This window comes from Gadus morhua, chromosome 23 (assembly GCF_902167405.1).
Source record: "Gadus morhua chromosome 23, gadMor3.0, whole genome shotgun sequence".
Lineage (NCBI taxonomy): Eukaryota > Metazoa > Chordata > Actinopteri > Gadiformes > Gadidae > Gadus > Gadus morhua.
The window spans coordinates 3,602,648-3,613,841 of record NC_044070.1 but is presented as its reverse complement, the minus strand read 5'-3'; the positions used below and the strand labels follow the sequence as shown (position 1 = coordinate 3,613,841).

General features: G+C 45.3%; 1 protein-coding gene across 7 annotated transcripts in view; it reads left to right on the top strand.

The window, feature by feature from the left end:
* The window catches only part of col11a1a (collagen, type XI, alpha 1a), a 72,578-nt gene that overhangs the window by 30,302 nt on the left and 31,082 nt on the right, over positions 1-11,194 (top strand). For all 7 annotated transcript variants that reach the window (XM_030348462.1, XM_030348461.1, XM_030348463.1 and 4 more), the window contains 14 exons: positions 350-394; positions 760-813; positions 1,098-1,142; positions 1,580-1,633; positions 2,443-2,487; positions 3,094-3,147; positions 3,322-3,366; positions 3,636-3,689; positions 4,150-4,194; positions 5,685-5,738; positions 6,085-6,192; positions 6,385-6,438; positions 7,829-7,882; positions 10,479-10,523. In XM_030348462.1, coding sequence (XP_030204322.1) covers positions 350-394; positions 760-813; positions 1,098-1,142; positions 1,580-1,633; positions 2,443-2,487; positions 3,094-3,147; positions 3,322-3,366; positions 3,636-3,689; positions 4,150-4,194; positions 5,685-5,738; positions 6,085-6,192; positions 6,385-6,438; positions 7,829-7,882; positions 10,479-10,523 — 756 coding nt within the window. The remainder of the gene's footprint in view (positions 1-349; positions 395-759; positions 814-1,097; positions 1,143-1,579; positions 1,634-2,442; positions 2,488-3,093; positions 3,148-3,321; positions 3,367-3,635; positions 3,690-4,149; positions 4,195-5,684; positions 5,739-6,084; positions 6,193-6,384; positions 6,439-7,828; positions 7,883-10,478; positions 10,524-11,194) is intronic.

Below are 11,194 nucleotides of genomic sequence, written 5' to 3'. Positions count from 1 at the left end.
AAATATATTTGCTCCCTTGCCTGTTTCCGATTGGTTAGATCCAGCCCCCTCTAGAAAAACACACACACACACACACACACACACACACACACACACACACACACACACACACACACACACACACACACACACACACACACACACACACACACAAACACACACACACACACACACACACACACACACACACACACACACACACTGACACACAAGCACTAGATACACCAACTCTTCCAATTGCCTTACTTTGTTCGTTTGTTGTGTATTTGTGTGTGCTTGCCCGGTGAAGTAAAGATTTTGGAACCGGTACAATCTAGGACCCCCCTTCACTTTGCTTTTCCTTCCACAGGGTGAGGACGGAGAGATCGGGCCACGGGGACTGGCTGGAGAGAGCGTAAGCACCCTCGCTCGCCCCTTAAACCCCCCACCCCCACAAGGACACACTCTGCTAGCTAAACTTTAGAATCACATGACCATCTCACACATCACCAAACATACACATTGAAATTCTTCCTATTCTAGTGGTGATTGTATTCCCCCCATTCATCCAGCAGGGGGAGTGCTTTGTTTAACTGTGATCATCAGCAATCAGAAATACTTTCATGGTCCCAGGGGATTAAGGATTAAGTATTTTACGATAGCTGCATTAAACTACAAAACATAGCAACATAATATAACAATCCTACAATGTATAACCACCTTGTTAATTTATTTATAGGAACGATATCTCTAAATGTGTGTTCTCTTCTGATGCTGTAGGGTCCAAGAGGTCTTCTAGGACCCCGTGGCTCTCCGGGCCCCACTGGACAGCCTGTATGTACCCACCCCTCTCTTCTGTTGAGGGGCCGCACGTTAGATAACAATTCATAAACACAGTATAAGAAACCAGCAGATGTAAAAAAAAACATTAAATTCAAGATAGGTTGTTTTTGTTTATTTTAATATTTACATATATATGAAAATAGTATTATATTGACATTAGCATATATATGAATATAGTTAGATTTTAAATCCATATCCCTGTAATGAGTTGAAACGTATCTCCATATATGTGAGAGAAGACTTGAATGTGTTCTTATCTGCTGTGATCTCCACAGGGGGTAGCCGGTGTGGACGGCCCTCACGGCCCTAAAGGAAACATGGTACGCACTAAAGACTACTTCCTCCTTATGGAGGAATTTGGTTTCAGTTTGAACTGCAGACGAAGAGCCATGTTACACTTTTTATGTCATGGGTTGATGCCGCTTTATTTCCATAAATGAGAGCGCTTCCCATTTTAAAACAGGGGAAGAAGTTTGAAGGTTTGACAGCTTTATATACGGCCAATGCCTTTTGCCATAGGGCAAGTAACTCGAGGGGCCACTAGCCCTTGAGGAAACATGAACCTTCGTCAGGTGACTTTTGGCATGTCTTAACACAGTCACTTGTACGTGAAAGTGTGTGTATTTTCAGTTTTTTAGTATTCCCTTTGGATTTTTTCAAATAGAGATAATACTGACGGTGACAGGGTTAGTATTTTAACAAACAACACCTTCATTATGATCCGATTGAATAACGTCTCTATCTCTTCCTGGTTCAGGGACCTCAAGGAGAGCCAGGCCCACCTGGGCAACAGGGCATTCCTGGGACACAGGTGAGCACATCAAACACACCTCTCTTATCTCCACCTCAGACCAAAGAAACAAATGTTTTTGTAACTCAGTTCTGGTGATGTTAGGATTCCTAGTTTTAGGAAGAGAAATACCCTAAGAGTGACTATTACTATGTTCACTCACAATGTAAAAAAAAAGTGTGATTCCACTTAAATAATTTAGAGTCTTTCTTTACTTTTTCTGGTTAGTGACAATCCAAGCTCCAGGAAATATGAGCAGGTTTTCTCATTACCCAACCTTCCTCTATAACTTCCCTTTCTCTAATGTTTATCCCTGGACACACAAAATGCATACACACGCACACACACGGAAACACACACACACACACACACACACACACACACACACACACACACACACACACACACACACACACACATAGTGTGTGTGTGTGTATGTGTGTGTGTGTGTGTGTGTGTGTGTACCTTGGGGTAAAGGTAATTTGAGGCGCTGGTGGTCAGTTTTTGCAGGTGGGGCAGTCCAAGCAGGCATTCCACGAGGACATGAATGAGATGCTTTCAGTATTCCCCCCCGCACCACCCAACCATACCCGATCACCCCCACCCACCACAGTGCATCATAACCCCCCCCAGCCATACCCCATCCTTCCCACCCACCCATACCCTCACCCCCAGGCCAAAGAGGATATCCTACCTTCAAAATATTTCTCAAAAATGTGCCTGCTTTTTGGTCATATGCCTGTCCGTCTGTTTTTGTGTGTGTGCTTTGCTTTTGCCGTTGCTATGGAAACAGCTTCTCATATGCTTCTTTATTTGTCTACATGTCACAGGGTCTTCCTGGACCCCAAGGTCCTATCGGACCACCCGGTGAAAAGGTACACACCCTTCTTTTCCTTTTCTCTTGAATTACGCAATATAAATCAGCAGAGCAACAAGCATGAGTGAGACTCGAATAATCCAGTAAAAAGAGTATCCATCGCGCTGTGGAGTAAAACCTGCACTGTTTAAGACATGGACGCATGCAAATGGAATCAGATTCAGAATTACCTTTATTGCATCTTAAGTACACAATAGTGATTTCATTAGGCTAGGCTATTCATCAGTCATACACCTCAACATAGCAGCAACAATACAAGATAACGTAAAAAAACATAAAATAAGTTAAATAGGTTGCAGAAGTGTTAGTGGTACCAGCCATGGTTTGAACAACAAAGTTGAACAACAAAGTTGTTCAAATGGGTTGGTAGTTAAATTGACGTTACTCACTGCTGTTCAGAAAACTTGTTTTGTCATGACCTCTGACCTTATATCTTATGTCTCCCTCTCTCTCTCTCTCTCTCTCTCTCTCCCTCTCTCTCTCCCTCTCTCTCTCTCTCTCTCTCTCTCTCTCTCTCTCTCTCTCTCTCTCTCTCTCTCTCTCTCTCTCTCTCTCTCTCTCTCTCTCTCTCTCTCTCTCTCTTTCTCTTTCCGGTCCTGTCCAGGGACCCTCGGGCAGATCTGGGTTAGCCGGCTTACCGGGAGCGGATGGCCCTCCTGTACGTGGTCCTCTATCTACACACACTAATACACTCACACACAGATTATATAGGAGCTGTTATAGTGCAGCAGACATGCACAAAGCATATGCAAAGAATATGAATCACAAGTGTTATTGTGTTTCCATACATGGTATGAAGTAGATGTTTCATGGTTCTGTTTCTTCAAAACAGGGCCATCCCGGCAAAGAGGGACCTCCAGGGGAGAAAGGATCACTAGTAAGTCTCCACTAGCTGCATGATGCGGATGGATGGGTTGGGGGCGGGACGGACACGCGATGCATGATGGATGATGGATGGTCATGCTTGTTTGATTGAGGTTACGTTGGTGTTACGGATGGTGTGTTGAATGACTTTGAATGATGGACGTACAAAGGGAATACCTAAACGATGATGTGTACTGTATGTGGGTGTGTGCATTAAGTATGGTTTAGGGTACAGTAGTGACAGCAGGTTTAATGAGGTTTTGTTCTTTTCCCCTCCTCTAGGGTCAGGCCGGGCCCCAGGGACCCATTGGCTATCCCGGACCCCGGGGTGTCAAGGTACGGTCCCTAGGACATTCACACACGCACACACATGCATTAGATCTGCTGTGCATGGGACATATAGAGGTAGAGGTACAGGGAGAAGAATGACGTAGCAGTTATGAAGCATGCGTATGATGTCTTTTTTCTTGATCCAATCGATCTTCTTCAAACTCTTTAGGTTTTCCACTCTTTCCAACAGCTCCATTGATCCTTCTGGACCAGTTCTATCGTTAACGCTGCGGTGTCTAAACCCCTATCCTTCGTTATTATATTTTTTACGTGGCATTTCCATGTGCTGTGCAAGTTCAAAAGTGTGCGTGAATAAAAAGCTGAATGAGGTGAGGACGAGTACACCAGATTTGGGGCCTCTCAAGTAGCAGACATGTAGCAGCCACTAGTCCTTAGCCTGTGTGTTTAGCCGCGTTAGTGTGCTAATGCTAATCTAATGCTAACCTGTTATCCTCTCTGTTGACAGGGTGCTGACGGTGTCCGTGGACTCAAGGGTGGGAAGGGAGAGAAGGTACATATCCCGATGTGTTCCTCATTATGCTATGTGTGTGTGTGTGTGTGTGTGTGTGTGTGTGTGTGTGTGTGTGTGTGTGTGTGTGTGTGTGTGTGTGTGTGTGTGTGTGTGTGTGTGTGTGTGTGTGTGTGTGTGTGTGAGACAGCAGACACTGAGGCCGCCCCGGTCAGGTCTGGGGTCCTCTTGTGTTTTATCAGCTGTCATCATCAGGTTGCTGTTGGCCTTTGAGCTGTCAGAAATACATCAACAACAACAACCACAAAATTATTTATTTTGTATGCTCAATTCTCCGAGGTAGGATGCCACAGTCTGAGACTGATGCTGCTGACCTGGGGTCAGTCTGTTGATTGTAAAGTGTTTGAAGAGAGGCACACCACTGTTTCGGTGGGACCTTTGGGTTCAAATTTATTATTTACAGCATGTTGTGTTAAAAACTAAAATATGTGTTTTCTTTGTTATCCTGAGTAATTATTAGTCTAAGTGCTTATATATTGAAATAACTTTGAGAGGGTTTCAGCAACAGCCACGTTCATATTTGCTCTTTAATGAATTATTTACACAGAGATCCAACAAGAAATCCTCAAGGAGAAAGGAGTTATGAATAAAGCATATCTCTTCTCTTTTCTCCTCACACCACCTCTCACCATTTTAGGTGCATGTGTTTGAGTATGTGTGAGTGTGTGTAATGTGTCTGTGTGTGTGCATGCGTTTGTGACTGCATCTGTTTGTTTGTATCTATGTCTAGATGCCCAGTTTATCTTTTAGTGTGTGGGTTTTTATATGAATGTGTTTGTCTATGCATGTGTGTGTGTGTGTTTGTGTGTCTTTGTCCTTGTGTGTTTGGTCTTGAAGCTGCAGGCTTGTGGCAGCAGACATGATGGCCGCTGCATAATGCATCAGGCAGGGCTAGGGGTGCATGCAGCTGACAGACCAGGGGAGGGGAGGGAAGAGGGTGTGAGCCAACATGAGAGGAAGGGCTAGATCAATCTGTGGCCTTCAGCATCACTTGAAACCCCATTCACAGTGGCATTTCCTCTTGAGTGGACCAGAGGGGTTTCAAATTATTAAATAATTTCAGAAGAATCTGCCATCCCTGTTCACACACTCGCACATGTTAAACATGATCATTTTTTCTTAACGATTTTACCCCGATTATCACTCATACGGAAATGATTTGCATTCTTTTACCAATTCTTGGAATGTTGTTACGCATTACGACCAGCAGGTGGCAGCAACGGGCATGTGATTCCTCCCAAACTTAAGGCAGGAAGCATGGAGCCGTTGAGTTCCAAATATGGACACACTTCCTGGCACTCTAGGAAACAGACACTTTTAAAACACGATGAATCAAACAAACAATGTAGGAACGAGAACAATTAATACAAACGCAGCTCGAGGCTCAGCAGACGAAACCCCTTAGTATACGAGTGAAAACAATGTTGTGTTGTCTGAATGAGGTGAACATTTCCATTGCGGTGTCGTTTCAGGGCGAGGATGGCTTCCCTGGATTCAAGGGAGATATGGGTCTCAAGGGAGACCGGGTAAGGAGCCGCCGCTCTCTCACAAAACCCTCAGTTACTGCTGGTGGCCGTGGTTTGCGTATACGTGATAACCCAATTAACCTCTACTCTCCCTTCTTCTCCCCTCTACCCATTCCTCCTCTCCCTTCATCCCCCCTTTTATGCCCTTATGTTTGTGTGTGTATGTATGTGTATGTGTGTGTTTGTGTGTGTGTGTTTGTGTGTGTGTGTGTGTGTGTGTGTGTGTGTGTGTGTGTGTGTGTGTGTGTTTATGTGTGTGTGTGTGTGTGTGTGTGTGTGTGTGTGTGTGTGTGTGTGTGTGTGTGTGTGTGTGTGTGTGTGTGTGTGTGTGTGTGCGACACCAAAGGGAGAGCTGGGTATGTTGGGTCCCCGTGGTGAGGATGGTCCTGAGGGCCCCAAGGGCCGAGCGGGCCCTAACGGAGAGTCAGGCCCCATGGGTCATGCTGGTGAAAAGGTGGGTAACGTCTTCAACATGTTCAGATGATCATGCTATTTAATTTAAAACATTAAATATATCACACATCTTGTGTGATACTTTTTGTTCCTCATCAATACATTGTTTGTGCTAAGAGAGTTGTTGTTGCTGTTGTTGTTGTTGTTGCTGGTGCTTGAAGTGCAATGTGTGCTCATTGATGACCTCCTACAGGGTAAACTGGGGGTCCCCGGACTGCCAGGCTATCCAGGAAGACAAGGGCCAAAGGTACAATCCCTTGCTGACCCCCTAACACCCCACATAAAAACAAACAAAATCATAACATGGTGCTTAATCCAGCTCCACAAAGTGCATTGATTGACACGCTGATAGCGTTGGCTCCTGATAACGATGTCGCACCTGGTAACAGTCCTCATACACGGTCCTTGATATTTCTCTGTTGTCACAGTTCCTCCCCTGCCGTTCTCTGAAAGACAGTTAATGGTTAACGTTACGCATGAAGAAACAACAGGCAGGCGTCCTTTCAAACTCGGTGGCCTATATGGGTTTGAAGATTAATATCATTCACTTTATTTAATAATTTAGTTACATTCAAGTGTGTTTGGACTTTATGTAAACATTTTTTTAATATGGATTGGCTCAGAAGGTACGTCGCATAAAGGTTAGCATAAACAACATTGAAAACAAGTCACAAAAAAAGCTCACAGCTGGTGCAACAGTCCCGAGTCTTTCATGATCCGCTTACTTTAGATTACAAAAGCTTCTAATGATATTTCTTTCCTGCTGGCAAATAATTATTATAATTATGACTATAAAACTGTAGTAATTTTAATCTTAGAAAAATATGAAGATGTCTGTTTCCATTAAAAGCACATCTAACGCCTCCCTCACTTTGGTTATCCTCAACATCTAGAGTGAACATTCGACTCAGGGCATGACCTTATTTGGAGGTTTAGACCCAGGTCTGATGGAGAGTCTTGAAATTTTCATTTTCAAATTGGAACCATAAAACGATGATTTTTCAATCGCATTCATAGGAAACAATGTTGTTATCCTTGAGGAGTTGAGTGACAGGAACTCATTGCATCACGATGGTTCCAGCAGGTGTTTTTTTTACTGAAACACCTCAGATGCAAAGCTGCAGAGAGAGTACCCTGTTTCCCTAAGCAGCTTTCCAACCTATGGTGCCAAGAAGCCGCCCAATGCCAGGAAATCATAGCAGTTGGCACTTTAGACCTGTCAGTGGCTTTGCTGTACAGTTTTAATCCACTCAAGCCACTCCTCCAAAGCCTTATTTTCTTTTTTCCAAAAGCACAAAAACACACCCAAACACCCAAGCCCCTAACAGAATGAGCATCCCTCCCAGTCAACACCCGCAACCGCATTGGCAACTGAGTGCCACGAACACACAGGCGCTGTTAGCTTGGTGTTAGCTCGCTGTTAGCTTCCCTCTGTGGTGGATCCCTTGCAGATGCTAATCTGAGTTGACGTGATCCCGACCAACACAGGCAGCTAGCTCCTGTTGGGGCCTGTCCTTCCTCATCAGGAGTCGCCTGACCTGCCCCCCGCGCAACCCCACTCCCATGTTGTCCTCCACACACGCACGCACGCACACTGTCACTGCAACTGTCCTAATGTTGAACTGTACTGTTTGCAGGGCTCAACTGGCTTCCCTGGGTTTGCTGGAGCCAATGGAGAAAAAGGAGGCAGGGTAAGGACCACAGACACAGACACACATGCACGCAGGCACACACTCACGCAGGCACACACACACACACACACACACACACACAAATGAGTGTGCCTATGTCCACACTAATATACAAGGACAATTGCTTTTCACCAAACATAGTCACACACTGCTACAGACAGGATTGCAAAAACATGCATACTCCCAAAAACACAAACACTCTCTCGATAGGGACACACTTCCTTCCCGAGTGTTTGTGTAATACATTGGCCGAGCCATCATAATCCCACACAAAAGGAAATTGGTTCCAATTATGGAGGCGTCAGTGTGATGACTCGGCATGAAACGACCTCCGGAGCCAGGATCAATGTCGCCCCGAGAGGAGAACGCAACAACCCCCTGGACTGTCAATAACTACACCTCCACCACCACCACCACCACCACCACCGCCACAACCACCCTAGTCACCAGCAACACAACCCCATCCCTATCACCACCCACAACCCCATCCCTATCAACACCAATACCACTACCAACACCATCGCCATCGCCACCTCCACTACCTCCAACACCACCACCGTCAGCACCACACCCACCATGCCCATTACTACCACCACTCCCTCCATCACCACCACCACCTCCATTACCACCAGCCCCACCATCACCACCACCTCCATCACCACTGCCCCAGTCCAGGGCTGAATTTAGTTTCCACTAGGCCCCTGTCTTACGACGACGCCTCAGTAAAACGGGTCTATTCGAAGCAAACAAGTTGTCGCTCTGTCTGTCTAGACAAAGTGACGGCTGAAGAGGAGAGCAAGGAGGGTACAGAACGGCGGCCATTAGTTTATGTTTAATGGATAATGTGGTTGGGGAGAATGTCCGCATCACCTAAGGACACCCTCCCATGGGCTCTCTAAGGCACACCGGCCCCTCTAGCACAACAGGCTCCCTCCATCTATATTCTCCAGGGCGGAACGCTCCTCATGTGGTTGCTAATATCCCTCTGTCTGAGAGCCCCTCTTTACGGTTGCGTCAGAAGCGATGCTACGTGGCTGCACTCAGCGATAAGGACGATATAAGTGGCCATAACTTCTGCTCCCAAAGCGATGTAGTTCATGATCGTTATTGATGTTCACGGTTGATCTTTGATTTCACTTCGGCATTGTCCTCCTGTTTTTCGCCGATCAGGTGCTGGCGCTTAGCACGCGGTGATTGCGTTATGCACGCCTTTGACATTAGCAAAGCCTCCCTTTAAATGCCACATAAGACCGTTATGTAGTGCAATCAGGGATTGATCTCATTAGCGTTAACCTTCTACTAGCTCAATAAAATTCAGGCACCAGCTTTTGTGATACTGTGCTGTGGTTCGGCACAAAGCACACCGTAGCCTAACTCACACACACACACGCACACACACACACACACGCACGCACGCACGCACGCACGCACGCACGCACGCACGCACGCACGCACGCACGCACGCACGCACGCACGCACGCACGCACGCACACACACACACACACACACACACACACACACACACACACACAGACACACACACATACACACATCAACACATACCATCGCCATGTCATACACACACAGTTCAAAAACCCATGTTTGTGTGTTATCCCCAATTCCAGTCAGTTTTTATAGTCCATCATTATTTCTATCTGCAGCCCTTCTGTGGGGTCCATGGTGACTGATCAGATGTTTGAGAAGTGCTCCACCCAAGAAGATGTAATTATATGGGGAGCACGCCAACAGTTAAAAGAGTTGTAGAAGCGGATTACAAACAAGTGAAAAAATAATGTATCTTGTGGTTGACGGCGGCTGAAATCCGACTGGAGAAACATATTGCCTCCCACTCAATCACACGCAGAATGACTCTGTCACCAGAGTGAAACACACATCTAACGTTAGATATTTCTGTGATGTCTTGGTTGACGTCAAAGACATGTTCACAGTCGCGCACACAAGCAGGTACGCAGGCAAGGACGCTTATGCGCAAGCACACACACAGAAACACCCTCAGTCCGGTGAGGCTGTGCACCATTTGCTTGCTAAGCCTTATACAAAATTGAATTCCACCATAGCCCCGTCTAGCCCCTCCTTATGAAATAAATTATTCATGCCAGCAGAATGACTCTCATGGGCAGGAATGCTGTGGCTTTGTATCAGGACCATAGTTGAAAACCAGAGGTCAAAGTTCAGGAAGAAAGGAATATGAAAATGCTTAGGTTCTTTCATCAGAAAGCCACAGATGTCCCTCATGTTCACTGAGGAGGATGCAACGCAGAGACTCTTAGGAAGTGAAAGAAGAAGAACAAGGCTGTAGCAGAGAACCGGGCAAGATGCTCCCTCCCTGAAGCATTTTATTCAATTGAACTCAAATTCAGAGGTTCTCCACAGGTTCTCCACAGTGACTTCACTTCGAGGGAATCATAAAAAACACTGATTAAGACGACATGCTAGTGATTGCCACAACACAGAACATATACAGTTTGAACTTGTTCGTGACTCTTCCACCACAGATGAATTAGGATAAGAAAGAGAGTGTTCACCCTGTTCCATATATAAGATATATTAAACTATATTTCTGTTTCCATCACAGGGTGTCGCAGGTAAACCGGGTCCAAGGGGACAGAGAGGTCCGACGGTACGTATCGCCGCTACAACCATCTGCTAATCTCATGCTAATGCTAATTCTAATAGCATGCTAATGCTATCTCAGTGATTACAGTGAAAATGACGAATGGAAATAAATACATTTAGTATTTAATTAGTACATCCATCAAGGTCTTGAATGCATATCTGACTTTGTTCTGAAGGATTTGTTTATTGAAAAACCTTCTCTTTACGGATAGCTAATGATATACACTTTTGGTGATGTAACTTATTATTATTAGTATTATGTTACTATAAGTCTATAAGACCAAAGCACAACTTGCTCTCTGCTTGCTTCAGGCTTGTTTCTTTAGGACACAGAATTTGAAAAAGGACATCTGACCCGACAAAGGCGTGTACCTTGGACTCTGACTGCACTACTCTTATAGAAGTGCATGCACTCTGTCAGTCGTTCTGATGTCATCTCTATCTCATGCACTCTGTCAGTCGTTCTGATGTCATCTCTATCTCATGCACTCTGTCAGTCGTTCTGATGTCATCTCTATCTCATGCACTCTGTCAGTCGTTCTGATGTCATCTCTATCTCATGTGCTCTGTCAGTCGTTCTGATGTCATCTCTATCTCATGCGCTCTGTCAGTCGTTCTGATGTCATCTCTATCTCATGCACTGAGCTCTGTCAGTCGTTCTGATGTCATCTCTTT